The 19,388-nt window shown below is 37.0% G+C and overlaps 1 protein-coding gene across 4 annotated transcripts in view; it reads right to left on the bottom strand.

The window, feature by feature from the left end:
• TRAPPC9 (trafficking protein particle complex subunit 9) overlaps nucleotides 1–19,388 on the bottom strand; it is a 522,448-nt gene that overhangs the window by 488,317 nt on the left and 14,743 nt on the right. For 3 of the 4 annotated variants that reach the window (XM_069780115.1, XM_069780116.1, XM_069780117.1), the window contains exons 4-9: nucleotides 18,015–18,143; nucleotides 13,419–13,445; nucleotides 11,889–12,010; nucleotides 9,748–9,873; nucleotides 3,497–3,713; nucleotides 765–908 (exon numbers count right to left, since the gene is read on the bottom strand). In XM_069780115.1, coding sequence (XP_069636216.1) covers nucleotides 765–908; nucleotides 3,497–3,713; nucleotides 9,748–9,873; nucleotides 11,889–12,010; nucleotides 13,419–13,445; nucleotides 18,015–18,143 — 765 coding nt within the window. The remainder of the gene's footprint in view (nucleotides 1–764; nucleotides 909–3,496; nucleotides 3,714–9,747; nucleotides 9,874–11,888; nucleotides 12,011–13,418; nucleotides 13,446–18,014; nucleotides 18,144–19,388) is intronic. The other variant, XM_069780118.1, reaches the window with a different exon arrangement.

Below are 19,388 nucleotides of genomic sequence, written 5' to 3' on the forward strand. Positions count from 1 at the left end.
ACATCATTAGCATTTCTGAAAATCATCCACAGATACCTTCATTCCCTTGTCATCCACTGACAAATTTAATAAATCCCACTTAAATTTATTGTGGAATTTTTTTTTTTTTTTTAAAGAAACCACAGAAACTTAAAGAAACTTAAGCCTACTGTCCTAGTTAAACACTGTTTAATTCAATTCCATCACGTTCAGTTTCTACAAGTTCATCATCTCAAATACAGAGACAAGAATCGTGCCTACTCCCTTAGATGAATTCTGTATCCACACTACAACTGTTTCATCAGAAAACGTATTTCATCAGAAAACTCATGGTAGATTCAGTCTGAACTACCATAGAGTCTTCTTTTCTGAATTTACTTTTCAACTCAGCTCCTCTCAATCTCTTCATTAATAGCACTTACAAAAGCTGCTAGTATTTTTAAATAATGCTTCTTTTTTTAATCCACATGCAAATTAAGCCCTCTAATCATATTCTTAATATTTACAGAGGAAATACAGCATTAGGCTTGAGGCAGTCAATTTTCAGATGGAAAACACTAAAGGAAGTTTTATATTAGATACTACACATCAAGGTCAGAACACTAATATTTAAAGTTAATAACACTCTATAAGTGATTGATTACCATCAACAAGCTACCTCATGCATTCACAGAATTCCCTAACTTCTGTGCTCTCCAGTACTTCTCAAATTAAGTATACTTCAAAACAGTCACATTATTTGACTGTAAGAAAGTGCAAATATCTCTTTTTTTTAAAAATCATACCTTGATCGGAAAGAAAATCCAGCATGGTCTGGAGAAGGAAAGACAGATGCCTGACACACAGAGCAGGATTGCCCATTCTTCTGGAAGCATATACAAGTTCATGAAGCAAACGCATCTGTACTGCAGCCCATCCTCTATGAGTTCCTATAAAGTAAGCAGTCATTCAATACTTTTTAAAGCTGGAAGTCATCACAAACCAATTCGTTTTGGTTTTCTTTATATACTAAGCAGTAAATTAATGACACTTATAAAAATCACCCAATGGAACTAATAATTACAAAATCCAATCTTGTACTCAAAACAAAAGAAAAATTAGGATTTTTGAGTTTGCATGAATATTTAAATGTGAAAGCAATTTTTGTTTTATATGCTTGTCTATCAACTAATAAATTTATCATCAGAATTCAGAAAAAGAAGTTTACACTTCCCATGAAGTAAAAACAAAATGATACAGAAAACCTTTAAAGTTTTATGGTTTTTAAATTCTCTGAACAAGAAGTGCACATGAGATTTCATACAGAAACTTCATTTTTATCCAAATCAAGTACTTCTTAGCTCTCTTTAAAGATCAAGCAAAAGATATTTTCTCTGAATGCTTTCCTGGCCATTAAAAGTCAGTAAAAAGCAATAAAACTACAGGACATGAAGCACATTTCCTGATTTTCAGTCTTTAAAAACTAAGTTTCAGACTATAAATTATTTTGTATTTGCAACATAACTATGGTAACAATAAATAGATCATCACAATGTAACTTTTCTTTCAAAAGCATAATATGCAGTACATTTCATGAAACTTAACCTGCTCTTAGTAGTAAGAAAGAGCAATACTTCTTAAATAACAGATATTCCAAACTGTGCACTACTTCATAAGCTTCTAAACAGCCTTCCTTCCAATATTACCCTTTAGCATTCAGCAAACTTTTCTTGAAATATTTACTGCAACCAAACCTTGAGACTTTATATTTTGCACACAAGAGTCTCATTATTTTTCATGTGTGAAAGGTCGTTCTTATCAAGTAGCTCTTACAGTTTACAGTGATCTTCCCATATGTCTCTGAAACAGCTATTTTAGGAATAAAATCTGACAAATCACTTCAGTGCAACATAAAGATAAGGTAAAAATGAAAGATAAACACCAATCATGTCACTTTTGGGGTTTTTTTAATCGTCACTTCTTGCAGAACTTCTACAACCTCTTCTCCCAACACAGTCCCATCCCAGTCCTCTCCTTTTCCATCATAGGCCACAGCATATTTTTTCCAGCACGTTCCCTCTTCCTAGACTCTTAGTGCCTTTCTGTCTAGTCCACTTGGCATTTTCTACCTCCTCCCACACACCATTTCTTTCAGTGACTGCTAAAACCACACCAGTTTAAAAAAAAAAAAACAAACAAAACTAACCATCCACATGTACAGTGGGTCATCTACATGCCTGTTTAGTCAATGGAGCTAAGGGAGGTTGGAAAATATCACCTAGTGGCTAGACAGATGAGTTTTTCCATATTCTCCCTTGACTGAACTGATAAGATAGCTCCATTATTTCAATGGCTAAGTGACCTAGCATGTACAGAAACAACTACGCTTACAATTGAACTTACAAGACAACATCAAACTGGAATGCTAACAGTAGTCAACGTACTCTCACAAAACAGAGAATAATATTCCAGCTGCTGTTCATTCATATCTAAACCAGTTCAGACTTTTCATACTGGTGAACTCCACCTCCTTTCCAACAATACATGCTCGGCCCATTGCTTGCTGCTCCTCTCCTGCAGCTACAACATTTAGTGAATGGTCCCCAAAAATGCTAGTATACAAAAGAATGCAAGTTTTTGGGCAACATGGAAAGGTTTACTCAAAAAGAATATTAGCTGTCTCTTCCTTTAGAGGAAAAATGCAGCATAGTATACTAAAATCAAGACAACTTTTAAAATTATTACTTTATATACAGCTTTAGATAACATTGATAAAATTGTTGAAAAATAGCTTACCTAAAGAAGGGCAGCAAGCAGCACATAACTTGCAGAAAGTGAACACAGTATTTAACAGCTACAAGAATTGGCATGTGTTCTTATGAACTATTTTTCCTTTGGTTTTTAATAGATGCAATAAAATAGTAATTCAAACAATATATAGCATCTAAAAACCATTGAAATGTCTTAACCAAATGCTACTCTTACAGATAACATCATTCTAATCTAATTTATGGAAAAATGCGACATATTTGACACTACAGATGCAGATATAATTACATTTTATGGATGTATGAGTGTCTATGTACAAAAACATGTAAAAGAATCTTTCATTCTTTCATTGTAAGATCAAACAGCAACAAATACCAAAAGAAATACATTTTCTGATACACAAATTGAAAGCACTTTAATTGAAAAAATACTCGAAATAAAATATGACCTTTTTTGTACTGAGAAGCGTATAATCAAAAACAAAGACATTTTTAGAAAAGAGTAGAAATGAAGCTCTCGTAAATAGAACATAATTATTTGCTGCAGAGGAATACAACACCACAATCAGCAGTGGCTCATAGAAATTTGAAATTATTGAAAGCAACACTAAGAAACAGTGAAGGTACAGTGTTAAAGAACTGCTCTATTTGCCACAATTAGTTTCAGACAGGCAAATTATTCTGGTTTAATTTGAAATCTCTCAAGGAAATTATAGAAAGCTAGTTGAGTGACCTACTATGCTAATCCATAATTTCCCAGAGACACTTACCTTTGCTGAAATCTTTAGGATCCAATGATAAGCTATAGCCAGGGAGAGTTTCCAAAAGCAATTTGTAGCAGGCCCTCCACCCAGGTTCTGGGATGCTAGGTGCAGCACACTGCATTGCTGCTATACGCTTGAAAAAAGCAGACTTTCGGTGAAAACCAATACGTTCATACAGCTCAGAAAGAATGCTGTAACGCTGGATTTTTTCTTCTTCTGAAAGCTGAAATTTAAAGGGAAAAGAGAAAAGGATAGTTTTTAATCAAAATTTTAAAGCATACATCCGAGTTAAAAAAAAAAAAAAACACACAAGAGGAAAACAAATGTAGTAGACCTATCTCCAACACTACAGAAGGCCAGTAATTTTGCAACTAGCCAGTCATGACAGCTTCTACTGCCAAGAAAACTTAAGCTTGCTTCAAGTTCAACAGCTAACGAAAGCAGAAAAGATAGAGTTCTTTAGCAACTTTATTTGTCAGTAGTACTAACAAGTAAACAGTCAAAACAGTCAACAACAGCTAAACAGCTCCACATTTTATGGAAATTATTTAACAAGATGTTTTTATGTGCATAATAAGAATGCAAAAACATACCACTTCCAAAATGTATTGATTTACCAACTTAAGCATTTTCATCCCTTTAAGATTAAATCCAATTATTAGTCTTGAAATCTCAGACTATGAAAGCAAAGAAACTACTGTCTCAACTTTTATATGTCTCTGATCTTGTAAACCACAAAATTTTCATTCTATGATACTATACATATGCAGACTGCCAACTAGTGAGGAAGGATTTAGTGAAAAATTAAGCCCTGTTAGGCTTAAAGTTGAAACAAACTTGATGAGTGACTACCAACATGTGCTTTAGTTTATCAATATATTGGCACAAGTCCCAAGTAACCATTCTTTCCCCTCTGCTTTGAATGACAATCTTGCTTTGAAATCAGACAGCCAAGAAGAAGCTGCCGCAGAAACTCTGGAAACTACCAACTAGTTCAAGGCTACATCCCAGTAACAAGCACTGTTGAGTTCTGAAAGTGGACCAACGGTGACACCTAGTGCACAATATCTGGCATGCACAACCAAAAGCACTATATCTTAAATTAAAGCTGTTAACACGTTTTGCAAAGGCGTTTAAAGTGACAAGCTTCATACAAAAATAACACTAAAGGACAGTAACAGCATTTCTGCAACTCATTCTTCAAAACTGAAAGAATCAATCAGTGGATTCTCTGCATTTAACTTCAGATACTTAAAGCCTTGGGAAGTCAAAAGATGCTAGCCACACCAGTTAACTTTTACAGAAATAATTAGCTCTTATAAATTAAGCTTCAAAACATCTTTTAGTCACTTAAATACTAATATGATAACAAAAAAACAGTCTGTTTTCAATAGTCATTTCTAATTTTGGACATAGAGATATAAGAGACCTCAAAGAAGCCTAGAGTATTCAGAAGGCACCATGACCTTAACTGATAGTTCGAATCTTAGTACTTCAGGATATAAAGAGACACAGACAGATAGAGGGACAAAAAGAAAATACAGAACAATTTTAAACCAGTTTATCAGAATCCCCAAAAGCTATCATTCAGAAAGAACATGAGGTGTCAGATTAAGATTACCTACTCTAACAAAAAAGAAGCTGCTCCACCTTTTTTTTTTCCTCTTTTTTCCATTTATGTCATTTTAAAAATGTTAGCACAATAAAAAAATATGGCAGCAGAGTTGAAAAGGGCATGACTGCATGATCATGTACTAAAGTTAGAAAAACTTAAAAAAAATACTATCAAAAGCTATTCCTCAAATACATAATACTGTCGATGTTCACACCTATGGAGACTTAAGTTTTCAAGATGAGAAAAGACAAGGTCATGCTATTTACATAGACAGCAATGCTCACTAATAACTGGAACAACTATCAAAGAGGCAACAGATTCTCAGAAAGTTTTATTTTTATCATATCTGAGTAAGTTTTTAACACTGCTACCTAACTTGTTGCTTAATGGTTGTCCACAAAGTTACTCAAATATTTTCTGCAGTTGCAGGAAACTGTTTTTTCATCTCCACAAAGACAGCAAAATTGCATTTTCCCTCAGCACAAATAGTTATGTGTTACCACCCAGGGATTTAAAAGAAAAAACAAAAAAACAAAAAAAAGAGAGAGAAGAAGAAGAAGAAGAAAAAACAAACCACACAGATAGTTCAAGTAATTAATTCTGGGAAGACTGCAGCAGGCATTCTGCAGGCTGTTACTGTAGCATTCACAAACATCTTTCCTGACTTTACAAATTTATAAAAGCTTAAAGCGGCTGCAAAAGAGCCAACCCCTGAAGCACAGCATCTTTTCCATTTGGTTAATTTTCATTTAACTGTTATAACAAACCAAGTTAGCAATTGCACCTGTAAAGGCTGTAGTTCACTATCCAAGCAACTGAGCCAGTTTTTTCACAGGCTTGTTTCAAGAGGGTAGCTTTTTATTTGTTTTTTAATTATTTCTTACTATATTAAAATTCTGTAATCTCACTTTCTTTGTAACTAGATGTTACAATTTATCCCTCATAACTGGATGCAAAGATAAGTCTTATCACCCTGCAGCTCTCCTATAATCAGAAAACACCAATTACGTAACGTTACTACCCTGGGTAGGAGACCAAATATATGGAAAGAAACTAGTTTTCCTGTTTATCAGAGGCATACACTTTATCCTGTTAGGTGTTTTTTCTGCTGTCAAATATTGGTTGTGCTGATGTTCTCTCTACCTGCAAGACAAACACACTGTCCTACAGTTTGTTTTCTTAACTTATCACAGGATGACTCCTCCTTTGATTTAGTCTAAATTATAACTATTATCTGCTTCCATGCTATATACAGTAAATCTTGAAAAGCTGTAAATATAATTCCCAGCCATACCCCTCTTTATGGAAAATACATTCCCCAGCACTGGAAAGATTATCTTACTGCTATTTCTCATAATAATGCTTCTAGAAACACTTCCACCCAAGCAAATGACAAAATAGTAGACGTGCAGTTACAAGCTAGATGAATGTCATCCTTGATTGAAATCAATAAAGGTGAAGAATGGTTCACAGCTCAGCAGTGGGCCTCAATGCCCAAATAATCAATATGGTCAAGGTGTTGATTTGTTGGGTTTTTTTAAAGCAACCACATACTGAACTTCTACACTGGCATAATGATAACAGCAGATTTAGCTGACATCAAGAAATGAACAAGTGATCATTAGGTATACAAGGTACAGCAGAAAATTCAGTGGAAAAGACCCAACCCAAACTATTAATATGATTTTTTTTTTTAATTTTAAAAATCAATTAACACCAATATCACTAGAGAAGAAAAATGATCATGCTCCTTAATATCCAATTTAACATTTCTTTTTTTCTAGAACACATCTACTGAGTACCATCATCATCTAGTTGGATCTCTCATATTGTGCAAATGGTAGACTTACACTCGGTGATACAGACTCATCGTAGAACAGCCAAGGCTGGAAGGGACCCTTTTGTGAGAAAGGGAGTCTAGGTGAGATTATCTAGCACCCTGGCCAGTATCATCTTGAAAACCTCCAGCAATGCAGACTCCACCATGTCCCTAGGGAGGTTATTCCAGTGAATGATTGCTCTCATTGTAAAAAATTTTTTTCTTATATTGCAATGAAGCCTCTCCCAGTGCAACTTGTACCCATTGCCCTTTGTCTTCTTCATGTGGCTCCTTGTGACGAAAGAGCCTCCGTCCTCTTTGTAGCTGCCCTTTAAATACTGGAATACTGTGATGAGATCCCCCCTGAGCCTTCTCTTCTCCAGGGAGAAGAGACCTAACTCCTTCAGCCTTTCCTTCCTCATCAGGCAGGTTCTCCAGCACTTTGATCATCTTTGCGGAACTCCTTTGGATCCTCTCCAGTCTGTCTGTGTCTTTCTTGAACTGTGGGGACCAGAACTGGACACAATACTCCAGGTGCTGCCTGACAAGGGCTGAGTAGAATGGGATGGTCACATCTCTTATCTCAGCTAGCAATGCCCCTGCGGATGCAGCCCAGGATCCAATTTGCCTTCGCTGCTGCAGCAGTGCATTGCTGACTCCTGTTCAGCTGGTTGTCTACCAGGACCCCCAGGTCCCTTTCAACAAAGTTGCTCCCCAGCCATATAAAGATCCTAGCCTGTACTGGGCTCTTTGGTTATGTTGTCCTAGGTGCAGGCCTTTGCACTCGTCCTTGTTAAACCTCATACAGTTCTTGCTAGCCCACTCTTCCAGCCTGTCCAGGTCTTTCTGTAAAACGGTTCTCCCTTCTGATATGTCCACCTCACCACCCAGTCTGGTGTCATCATCAATCCCATCATCCAGATCGTTTTTGAAGATGTTGAACAGCGTGAGGCCCAGTATCGATCCCTGAGGAACCCCACTTGCGACAGGCTGCCAGCCAGAGTAAAAACCTTGGATCACCACCCTCTGAGTGCGGCCTGTTAGCCAATTTCCTGCCCATCTTGCCGGCCACCCATCCAGTCTGTATCGTGCCAGTTCGTTCAGCAGAAGGCTGTGGGAAACAGTGTCAAACACTTTGCTGAGGGTTGCTAGATGATATCTGCATTAACTCCCTAAATTCTGACTGAGCTACAACAAAAATATGTAAATATATCTGATTTTTAGCTCAAGGTTTTCCAGACAGTGGGAGATCTGGCTTTATAAGTATATTTTAAATAGCATGACAATGCATACTGAGGCATGCTTTACATGCACAAAGATTTATTTGTGGGGTCAATAGCTGATGGCATACATCAAGTTCAAAGGTTCTTTAGGGGAAAAACAAAGCAGAGAGAAAGAGACCAGAAGAAAAGCAGTGGGGCCTCCAGAACACGCTTCTCTGGTTCTCTCCAACGCAGCAGATGACAAAAATGATGATGCCTTCTCACCATGCTTTTTCACTAGATGCATTTCATCAGGACCCACTCAAACTCTTAGTTGTTTCTATCTGGGACATTATTAGAGCTGGCTGGGGGAAGCTTTAATCAGGGCACGTGTTGCATGCTGACTAGCTGCCAAGCCTTCTACTTGGGTATTATTCGGTAATACTTATCAGCTATTTAAATGACTTCATACTTTGCCATTCACTAAGTCTTATTTTTTTCCTCTGATGTAAAGTGAAAGTTTCAACATTGGTGGTGTCAGGGAGAAGAACAGGTGATTCTCACAATGACAGTAATTGCTTCCATTAGAAAAACAACATAACAACACTATTGGAGTTTGCAGGCCACAAGAATAACAGTGCAAGAACAACAAGGGAAAAATACTGCCACAGCAGCTTACATGAGAGGCTACAGAGCTGCCAGCATAAGACAGACTACAAAATTAAAGGCAAGGCCCTTAGCATTGCAAGGATTATGGCAGTTAAGGTACTCTGCAACAAAATTTATGATTGTTAGGATAGCTTATCAATTAATTAATTTCTCATTTATGTTGGGTTAGAAAATTTACTCCACAAAAAGGATTCTCTGCAAATGAAAGTATTCTACCTCCCTCATAAATTTGCTGTCCCCATCTGGGCTTAATAAACTCAATGGTGTGGACTTAAACTGCTAGTCTTACCAAGATGTAATGAGCAAAAAGGAAAAATGGTAAGAAACCTAACAGCTTTTTGTGAATTCTTTCAACCACAGCAGTCTCTCTGTAACCAGTGACACCAAGCCTGAGACACTTTTAAAGTGTTAGTCTTGTTCTGTGCTGGTACTGAGCATTTTTCTCAAAGTTCCAAATACTGATTTTCTCCTCTGAATTCCCTTCTGATTTGGCCTAACTAAAACTTCACACTACAAAACAAAAATTCAATTAACAACACTAGTCAGACTCTTAAGCTCACTTTGCAACAGGCCATTCCTGATTTGCTCACAGTTTCATTGAACAAGATACAATCAAGGGGAAAAAAAAAAAAAATCTATTACAGAGCTGTCCCAAGCAACTATTTTTCCCTTGTACATTGTCACAACAGAACAACAATGGGATTTTTTTCCTTCACAAGGGAGAATAACCAATAGTCTTTAATCTCAGACTAAGTCCTCGTGTTTTTAGATGAGCCCTGAATACCTTTTAAACCAGACTCATGGATGTGAAAATCCTCAGAAGTCAAGTCCTAGTGAGAAGGAAAGTAGTGATACAGAAAATAAACTGGAGTCTCCTGAATCTAAGTACTTTCACACTTCAGTATAATCTCTCAAATGAGAAGAGAAAAATAACTGGACTTTCCGCACTGACCTGGCGAAGGTTGATATAAACTGCATTCTGAAGAAACTCAGAGGCTTCCATGCTCCTTTTCTGTATTGCCAGGACTCTCACTGCCTTCACACAGGCTTCCAGTTCAATCACACCAGCATTCTTGTACTTGAAGAGGGAGAAAATTAAAGTAATATTGAAGTATTGCACCTGTTAGATTTTATAAGTATTTTTGCTCAACACATAAAATCAGCTGTCACATCTCCCAAACCCAGCAATTCCTTAATGCTAGTGACTATACTGAAATTACAACATATGCCTAAGTGAAAATTAAGGTGTTATCTAAAATGTTATTATGCAAAACAATGGTTTTCAGCCTCTTCACTCAGTTTTCTCATTCTGAGACACAGCACAGCTTCAGTCTGAGAGTTCAGACGAGGAGAAAAGGTGGGAATATTAGTATAATTTTGGATAACCTCATATATATGATGGGTGTGGGTAGTGTGTCTGCAGCAAAGAAATAAATTCTACCTTCACAGTGTAACAGGTATGTAAGCAAGAAGGTCTGTTTTACAGTAATTCATCAACACTTAAACTGTTCTATCATGATAAATGAAGAATTAATTTTGCCTTTTCTACTTATTACAAAATATGCTATATAGCACAGGAAGCTGTAGCAACAGAACTTTAGTTTTCCTACATCGATTTTCTCTTTAGTTAGAACTATCACTGATGATGAATTACAAACCATTCTGAGTTTTCTAGTATCTATTTACAAAACATTTTCTGTAAATGACTGTTTCAGTTATTTAGCTTGCTTAAGAAAGGCAGGAGACAATGTAGATGTGTATTGATCTGTTTGAGCTCAGACAACAAACACAGGCAATTTTCTAAACAAACAATCTGATGTAGTTATTTCCTCAAACAACACTGTTATTGGATATTTGAGTTGGCCTATCTCCTGCTGAAGTTAAACTCTGTTCAGGTATTTATCATGTTTGAGATCTAATGGGAGAAATAAAGCTCAGAACGAAATGCAAGTTACTTCACCAAAGCAGTTACATATTCCTCTCTTGTGCATTTATATCAACAAAAACAAATCATTGGAGATTAAATCCATTTTTGAAGATGCTACAAAAGTTTCTTAAGCACAGTGATAACAAAAATATGCAGGAAGTGCTGCTTCCTCAGCATTAGAGCTAGGAGTTACTCTATCTGTAGGTACAGACAAAAGCTAACTATGTTTGTCCTGAACAGTATAGATCAGTCCTAAGACAAAGCTTTTTGTTATTTCCAAGTGAAGCTGCAGTGAAGAATAGTTATTACTTCCTGACAACATAATGTCTATTATTATCAAAATATAAATATCCTGCCCCTAAGTCCAACAAAGTCCAGTAATCTTATACTTCTAAAGAAATCATACTCTTTCTAGATGAGCAACTTACCCTTAAGGTAACATAAAAAGCTGAATGCATACTTGAGATTTATTGTTATACTGATGGATTCAAATTTATCTGAAACTATCCCCAAAACTCCCACCTTTCATTGTTCCTGATCATAAATTAATTCATGCACTCAATTTATCTTGTTTCATTTGGAGAGTCTCCCTTCAACACAGACATGGAAATGCCACATCATATTTACATAGCTTAGTCTAAAGATACTTTCAATAGCAAACAAGAGAGAGACCTGAAATTAAAAAGTGATTAAAGCATAAATAACTACACTGCAATACAATTAAACTTACCTTTAATGTTGATGTGGATACTGAGCCACTATTGCCATAGTATGAAATAATTTTTTTCTCTTCATATTATGAATACAAACATCAAGCTACCTTACTATCTTATGCTCTGAGCATTTGCACAAAAAAAAAAAAAAATCTAAAAAAAATGCTCCAGTAGAGCTGAAAACTGTTTAATTTTTCTACACCCTCTTTTAAGAATGTTTGTCCTTCACATTTCCTCCAGGAGCCTGTACCTCTCCACATGCTCCAAATACCAAATTTCCAGACTCTAAACTGAGCACTTAGTTCAGTAGTATAAATTATTCCTATTTCTCCATTATCGTACGTTTTACCAATTTTATTGCACATGCTTTAGAAGATCCTCTGAAACCAAAACCACAGTAGTTCATTATTCACAAGAATTTCAGTGAAGTTTCTTAAAAATAAGTAGGATTACCTTGCCATAGTAAGAAATGGCTTCTTTATATTTATCTATGATGTCTTCAGGACTAAGGCAGTTCTTGGCACGTCCTATCTCAGCACTGGTATCTGCATTTATACCATTTGAAGTCAGTGCACCTAGAACAGAACAGGGTAAGAAATGAGCACCTGCTAAATGCTAAATATCTAAGAAGAAAACTAGGATATACTATAGGTTTGACCAAAGCATACACAAAGAATACTTGCCCTACCTAGAAACAAATCATGCCCTACCTAGAAAACAATAGTTCTGTTTTACTACGCTATTTTAAAGAGTACAAGTGAAAAATTGATTCCATCATAAACCAGCAAACAGGAAATACTCTTGCATTTACTAAAAAAACAAATATATTCATAATCTTTTACACTTGTCTGAATATTTAGACTGAATAAAGTATTAGGTTGCTAAAATTAGATTATGGCCACGTCTGAATATGCAATTTTAATCTTTGAATTATTCTACTTAAAAATTGTACTTGTAAAGCACACCTAAGGAAAAAAAATGCATTTTTTATAAACTATTAGAACAGTTACCTTCTCCAATTATTTAAAACAAATACTTCTCTTCCCTATGTCTAATCACAGAAAACCAAGTGTAACATTGTAACAAAGGCCACCAAATCTGAGCCTTCCACGTTAAAAAAAAAAATTACCTGAGGCTCAGACAAAACAGTAAGAAATTGCTTTTCTTAGATCAGAAAGAAGGCGAGAGACAGAAAGAGTCTTTACATACATAAGGGATACAAATCTGAAACAGAAGCCAAGGAAATCTGGGGTATTACAAAGAACATGAAAATTTTATTTCTAGAATTTAATTTTATTGCAGAGTTAACACAATAAAATTGAAAACATACATCAAAGGTTTGGCAAGGCTCTATACCATTTTACTTGTTACTTAATCTGTAGGGTTATACTGTAATTTATTTCTCCAACAGGTTTCTCTACTAAGATGGCAAAGAAATCTTCATGTTTCAGAGCTGGACCTAACTGTCAATAGACAGTTAAAAACTACTGTGAAAGATACTTTCTACTCTACATACTCAGAAATACGTTATTTTACATGCTCAAATGCTAAAGGAGCTTTTTTATATGTTTATCAACCTTAAAGAATCATACCAAGCACATCTGTAGATTAACACCTTAGGGTTTTTATGGAAGTTAAGTGCAAAATCTTTATAAGTGATGACTGAAAGAGTCACTTAACACTACAAGACTACATGTGACCATTCAGGTTTGTCAATTTAAAACAAAAAATTAAAAATCTTCACTACTCATGAGAAGAAACAATCTTGATTAGAATTTACAGGGAAACAATCATAGAACTAAATAATTTATTTTGTGCCAGTTACCCTTCAGTCTCTTTGCTTCCTGAAGATTTATAGCCAAAACCTGAAGCATCAGGAATCAGTACTAGTTTTGGCAAGTAGCAGTAACTATCTGTACAAATGCAGAACATATGCAAGTAATAAAAGAAAAGACTTTGGAAACATGCATGAAAATAATGTACCTGGATCAATGAGAACTTCTTGTGCCCCTAAAAGGAGGAACAAAAATGATTTTTTTTTCAGCCTTAAATATAGCCAACAAAATAAGCTCTTATAATGTTTTATAACTAACATCAGGCTTGAACAAAATTATAAGATTTATTAGGATCATCATTGCTATTTTGAAGGACTACCAATTATAATTCAAGTAGTCACCATATGTTAGATTTCATTTTGTTAAAAAAATAAATGTAAAAATCCCGTAAACTTGCAATGAATTCCAAGACACACTGAGAAGAATTGAAGAATTTTCAGCGTATAATTTAAAGCCATATCCTTTTTCTCCTTTTTCTTTATTCTTGTTTTAGTTGGCAAGTTTCTGTCACAATCCACTTACTATATGTTAAGATCAGGTCCTACAATACTTAAATCTCCTTGTGGGACCTCATTTAATCTACACAACACTCTAGAATAACCTTTTGAAGTAATTTTATCCCTTTCAATTGTCATTAATTTCACTCCATCAAATTTTCTGAATAATTGAGTCATGACAACCCAACAAGCCAGACTACTCACATAAAATAGTTGCCAAAAGTATTGCAAAGTTGGATTATCAGATATATAACACCTTGTTGCCCTAAATTTTGGTTAAACATGGCAATAAAGTTGTTAAGATCAAGGGTTAAGCAGCCAAAAACAATTGCTTTATGAGCGAGACAGGACCTCCCTTCAGTTGATTTGCTCAGACTCCAGACTAGTAAAGTAGAGATTTAGAGCTAGGATCAAAAAGATACTCCAACACTTCATTCAGGTGTCCTAATTCTTCTTGGGGAAGAAGAAGGTCAGGTGACAAAATTAAGAGCTTAGCACTTCAAACAAATAAAACACTATAGAGAAACCCAAAACAGCTAGTAAGCTAAACATAAAGCAATAGAAACTCAGCTTATTCAACATACAAATAACATAGCCAGCAGATCATGGCCAGGTTCCTGGCCAACAGGCACTAAGCAGCTCAAAATCTTCCTTTACGCTGAAGGCTGCAGAGATTAATCCAGCTGTTCGAGGGGATACAGCCTAAAGCTCTCCCCCTACAAACAAAAGGTTTTAGGAATGTAAGTCAGACTTTTTTAAAACATCAAAGTTCCCTTTTCACAATCAGCAAGATGCTGCAGTCCAAGGGCTCACGGCAATGACCAAGAAACTCGTCTTTAGAGCAGGCAAGATTCCATGCCTCCTTCCATCAGACAAGTACTTTAAACACTATGTTATCGACTAATTCTCTTCTGAATGAACTATTCCTATCAAAAGGGTTTCAAAAGAAGCTGAAGGGTACACCGACAAAAAAACCAGACAATATTCTGATGGATACAGGTAGGTATGAAATATATTGCAATGCTGCTTAGTAGGGAAAAAAAAAAACCCACACCAAAAAAACCCCCCTTGAACACTGCCCTCTTAAGCTTGTGCTCTGTCTTATACAAAGAGTGACGATATTAATACTTCCCTTTCCAAAGATGTTTCTATATAAAGCAGACACCACAACATTTTTTGAGCGGCCAGGTCCTGTGCTATAGCCTAAAAATGCCAAATGGTGGAAGTCACAGGAGATTCAAGAGAAAGATGTTTCTCTTGACCAGGTCTGGGCACAAAGGCAGTAGCAAGAAACCCTGTCCTGTTAAGGCTGAAGTACAGGCACAAGAAGAGGTGCAATTCCAGGCACATCAGGAAGCAATAAAGGTAACTCACATCTGTATGTCTCAAAAGTAGGCACGAATTGAATGTCAGTTCCAAGTATGGCATTTCTTGATTTGCGCAGAATTTGGAAACCCCTTTTGTTTCTGGCCTTATCCTACAGAAAGGTACGCTGGAATTTGTTCCCCAGATTAAATACTGTCCTCACAAAATTAATTATAACAAAGTAGATTACAGACAAACGTGCAGTTTGAAAAGATTTATATGAAAGGCACTGCAGAGTCAAAAAAGGGTATTGAAAAGAAACTTTCAGAAAACCTTGTAGGAAAAAGACATCACATAATAGCTGTTTGGCTAGACAGAGTTCAGCAGTTCAGATCTCAAAACATTAAGAGATCATAACTGGAGTTAGGGAACAGTATCTAATGGACCATGAAGTAACTTTTTCATCTGCAAGGGATGACAAAAAACCTGTAATCAGTTTTTCTTCACACAAAAGTCCTTTGAAAAATCCTGTCACATGAAACTAAAACATTTTTAAAATACAACCACACTAACAAGTTTGCAAACAGGACTTTGAATGACAAGACAACAAATACAGAGAAGCAGCAATAATATACCCAAAATCTATATTCAATTATTCTGATAGCTGTCATTTATTTGTCACCTTCTTTAGTAACAAGGAGTACTCATTACAAACAAAAAAATTGCAACATCTACTGTTAAATATTCATTGAAAAGTGGACAAAGGTCAATAACTGTGTGAAATTATACTGTAACAGCCAACATAAAACGTACTTATAGGTCATGGGACCAAATGCACAGATTTTAATGGCTAGATATTATACGAAAAATCAGTATTCTCTCAGGAAATAAGGTAATTTTACTATCACAATTATCTGATGTCAACATACACGGTTTGTAATAAAGATAATACAAAGCAAGTGTTTAGTAGATTGTGACTTATAGATGAATAAAGATGGGTGGTTGGAGTTTTTAGATGAAGGAATTCATTTTGATCACATTGCACACAAGAGCACTTACCACCACCACTTAAACCCAGCTTCTGTTTGTTTCAGTTCTGCATAAGAACCTGAGTATATACATAGAAACAGTTGTGCTGGGTTAGACGAAAGGCCCATCTAGCTTATAATAATCAACACATTTTTCTTTCACCACCCTAGCCAGCCTCTCCTGCAAGCCATAGAAACTTTTAGGAGCCTTAACACCATGTGGCAAGTATTAGGTTATGCGATTAAAGGCTCATCTCCACAAACACAAAGGAGCACAGAGGAACAGTGCCAATCAGCTGAAGCCCAATAACCTAATCAGAGCCAACAGAGCTGTCCAGGGGTGAAACCCATCAAGATCAGTTAACATGAGCAGCTCTCTGGATCACCTTACAGACTGTGGGGTTACCGCTTACAGGGATATGGGGCTTATTATAGGATACAGGAAAAGAACATCTTGGGATTGCACAAGATTTCTCATGGGATGTGTAGGGGACAAACCAAAGACAAGGAAAATGAAGGATCAAGGCAGTTTAGGGAACAAGCATGAAAAAACAGAGGGATAAGGGGAGTGCATGTGTGTGTGTGTAGGTCTAAGTACCAACAACTGGAATGGGGCTCTGGGTCTCGGAGGCTTCTAGGTCCAGGTGCCAGTAACTGGTGCAATCCAATGGCCAACTACTGGATGGATCCACACTACTAACAGGCTTTCATCCTGATCAGACAGAGAGGGGAGCGGGATCAGGCTGCTAGTGCTGTCTGTGTTTATAAGAGTGCTGTGTTTTCTGTCTGTGTTGGTCTGTGTGGCTGTGTGCACACTCTGTGTGTGTGTGTGCGCTTCTACATCTATTGGAAATGCACACTCAGCCTCATGGCTGGCTGGACCTGGGGGCATGGAGTTGCAGCAGCCTTGCCTCTATCACACTACCAGATCTGGTAACTACTAATGACAAGGAGTTCCAGGCCATACCTATACATTGGATAAAGAATAATTCCTTTAATTTGCTTTTCCATCTGCTAGTTCTATTTGATATCTTCCAGTTCTTCTATCAGAAGAAACAGTGAACCTCTGATCCCTATCCATCCTCTTCCACAACGTCCACCATATTAGAGCGCTCTCTCATATTCCTCCTCAGCCATCTCTTTTGCAAAACTGATGAGTCCTAGGCTATTCAGTTATTCTTTGTAAAGAGACCATACCAAGGTCATCTTTGTTGCCAATCTGCAACCTCCTTCCAGTAGAAAAATGGGACATAAGGAACATGAACACCTTTTGAGAGGGAAAACTGAAATGTCATACAATATTCCAGATGCAGGTGAACTACAGACTTAATGATATTTTCTATTTTTTTCTCTCTGTTACTCTCCTAATAGTTTCTAAAATATTTTAAGCAGACCATTTGTCAAAGAATGTCTATCATATCAATGTTAATACAATCCTTATATTAGTTACACAATCTGAGAGTTCAGAAAAAGTATACTAAATCTTAAAAATTACGTTGGTTTATTGGTATTTAGTTAACCAAATTTACTTATTATATGTTGACTTTTAATAGCAAAACACATCTGAATAAAAGTACCTAACTTATTCTTAATATGTGCACCTCTGCCACATCATATGTACTTCATGAGATACGTCTGTATCTCCTCCAGCAAAATTCAAACTAACACAGACACTATTAAAAATCAGATGAAGAGACCAAAAGCTTTGCAACTCTATGCAAAGCAGGCACGTTGCCATTAACACCAAAACAGTAGAAGAGTTATTAATGTAAAAATCTTAAAAAGAAATACAGGTGTCCCCTCCCACCCCCTCCTCCAGTTTATCCTGTCATCAGTGTAACTTTACACAGGAAGTAGGGAGGAAATTGTCAGATGTTCAGTGGTGGCAGAGTAAAAATGAAATTGCATCCTTACCTGGTCTGTGCCTGTTGCCTGCCTCAGCAGAAAGAGAACCTCCTTGTGCCCTGCGAGATCCAACTTTACCTCCAGTACCACCTGGATAATGATAGATGACTGATGCTGAGCATAACCCCTCAAGAGCAGCTGTAAAGAAAAAAGCCAACAAATTAGTAGAGATACTTGCCAGAAATGAAGTATCACGTAGTAAAGTGTATTTAGACAACATTAAGTATGCCTCAGATTGGAGAACTAATGACAAAGGTCATGGAAAAGCCTGAGATACTCAATGTCCTTTGTATCTCTGTTTTCACTGGTAAGGTTTACCCTCAGACCTCCCAGGTCCCCAAGCCTACTAGCAGTCTGTAGGAGTATCAATAGCCACAGTAGAGAAAGACAGACATACAAAGCACTTAATCCAATTGGACCCAAATCCACAAAACCAGATAAAATGCAACCATGGATGCCAAGAGAGCTGGCCAATGTGAGGCCACTCTCTTACCACCTCCAATGGGTCACGTCAGTTGGGGGAGGTTTCTAATGACTGGACAAAGCAAAACATCACAAGAAGGAAGTACCAGAGGTCTACAGGCAGATCAACCTCAACTCCCTTGCAAGGCTATAAAGAAATCCTTCTGGAAGCCATTTCCAAGCACGTGAAGGACAAGAAGGTGACTGGGAACAGCAAACATTGATCTACTGAGCATAAATCAGTCCTTGGCAACCTCACTGCCTCCTAGGATGAGATGATTAGCTCATTGGACTACGGAACAGCAGTGGATATTGGATATTTTGACTTTTACACAACCTTTGGACATGGTCTCCCATATCATGCTTATAGCCAAATTGATAAGATTTGGACAGCTGGCCTATAAAGTAGGTGGAAAATGGGCTGGATGGCCAGGTTCAAAGGATTTTGATCAGCAGTATGAAGTCCAAATGGTTGCCAGTTACTAGTGGTGTCCCTGAGGGATGAATACTGGGAACAATACTCTAATGTCTTCATTAACTGCCTGGATGATTGCATAGAGCACTCCCAGAAAATTCCTGGGTGATACCAAATTAGGGGGAACAGTAGGACAGGCCTTCAATGCAGAGAGAACTTGACAGGCTGGAGGTATGGGCCAACAGGATTGTTCAAGAAAGGCTCATGTATCTCAGATGGGATTAGCCTATGCAGCAGTGCAGCCTGGGAGTTGACCAGCTGGGAAGCAGCTTTGCAGAAAAGGACCTGGTGGTCGTAGTGGACAATGAGTTAACAGCAGTTGGTAGTAGGCCCTTGCAACAATGGTGGCCAACTGCATACTGGGCTGTAACAGTCACAGAGTAGCCAGCAAGCCAAGGGAAGCAATTACTCCCCTCTATTCTGCATCTGAGAGACCACATCTGGAG

This window comes from Haliaeetus albicilla, chromosome 3 (assembly GCF_947461875.1).
Source record: "Haliaeetus albicilla chromosome 3, bHalAlb1.1, whole genome shotgun sequence".
NCBI lineage: Eukaryota > Metazoa > Chordata > Aves > Accipitriformes > Accipitridae > Haliaeetus > Haliaeetus albicilla.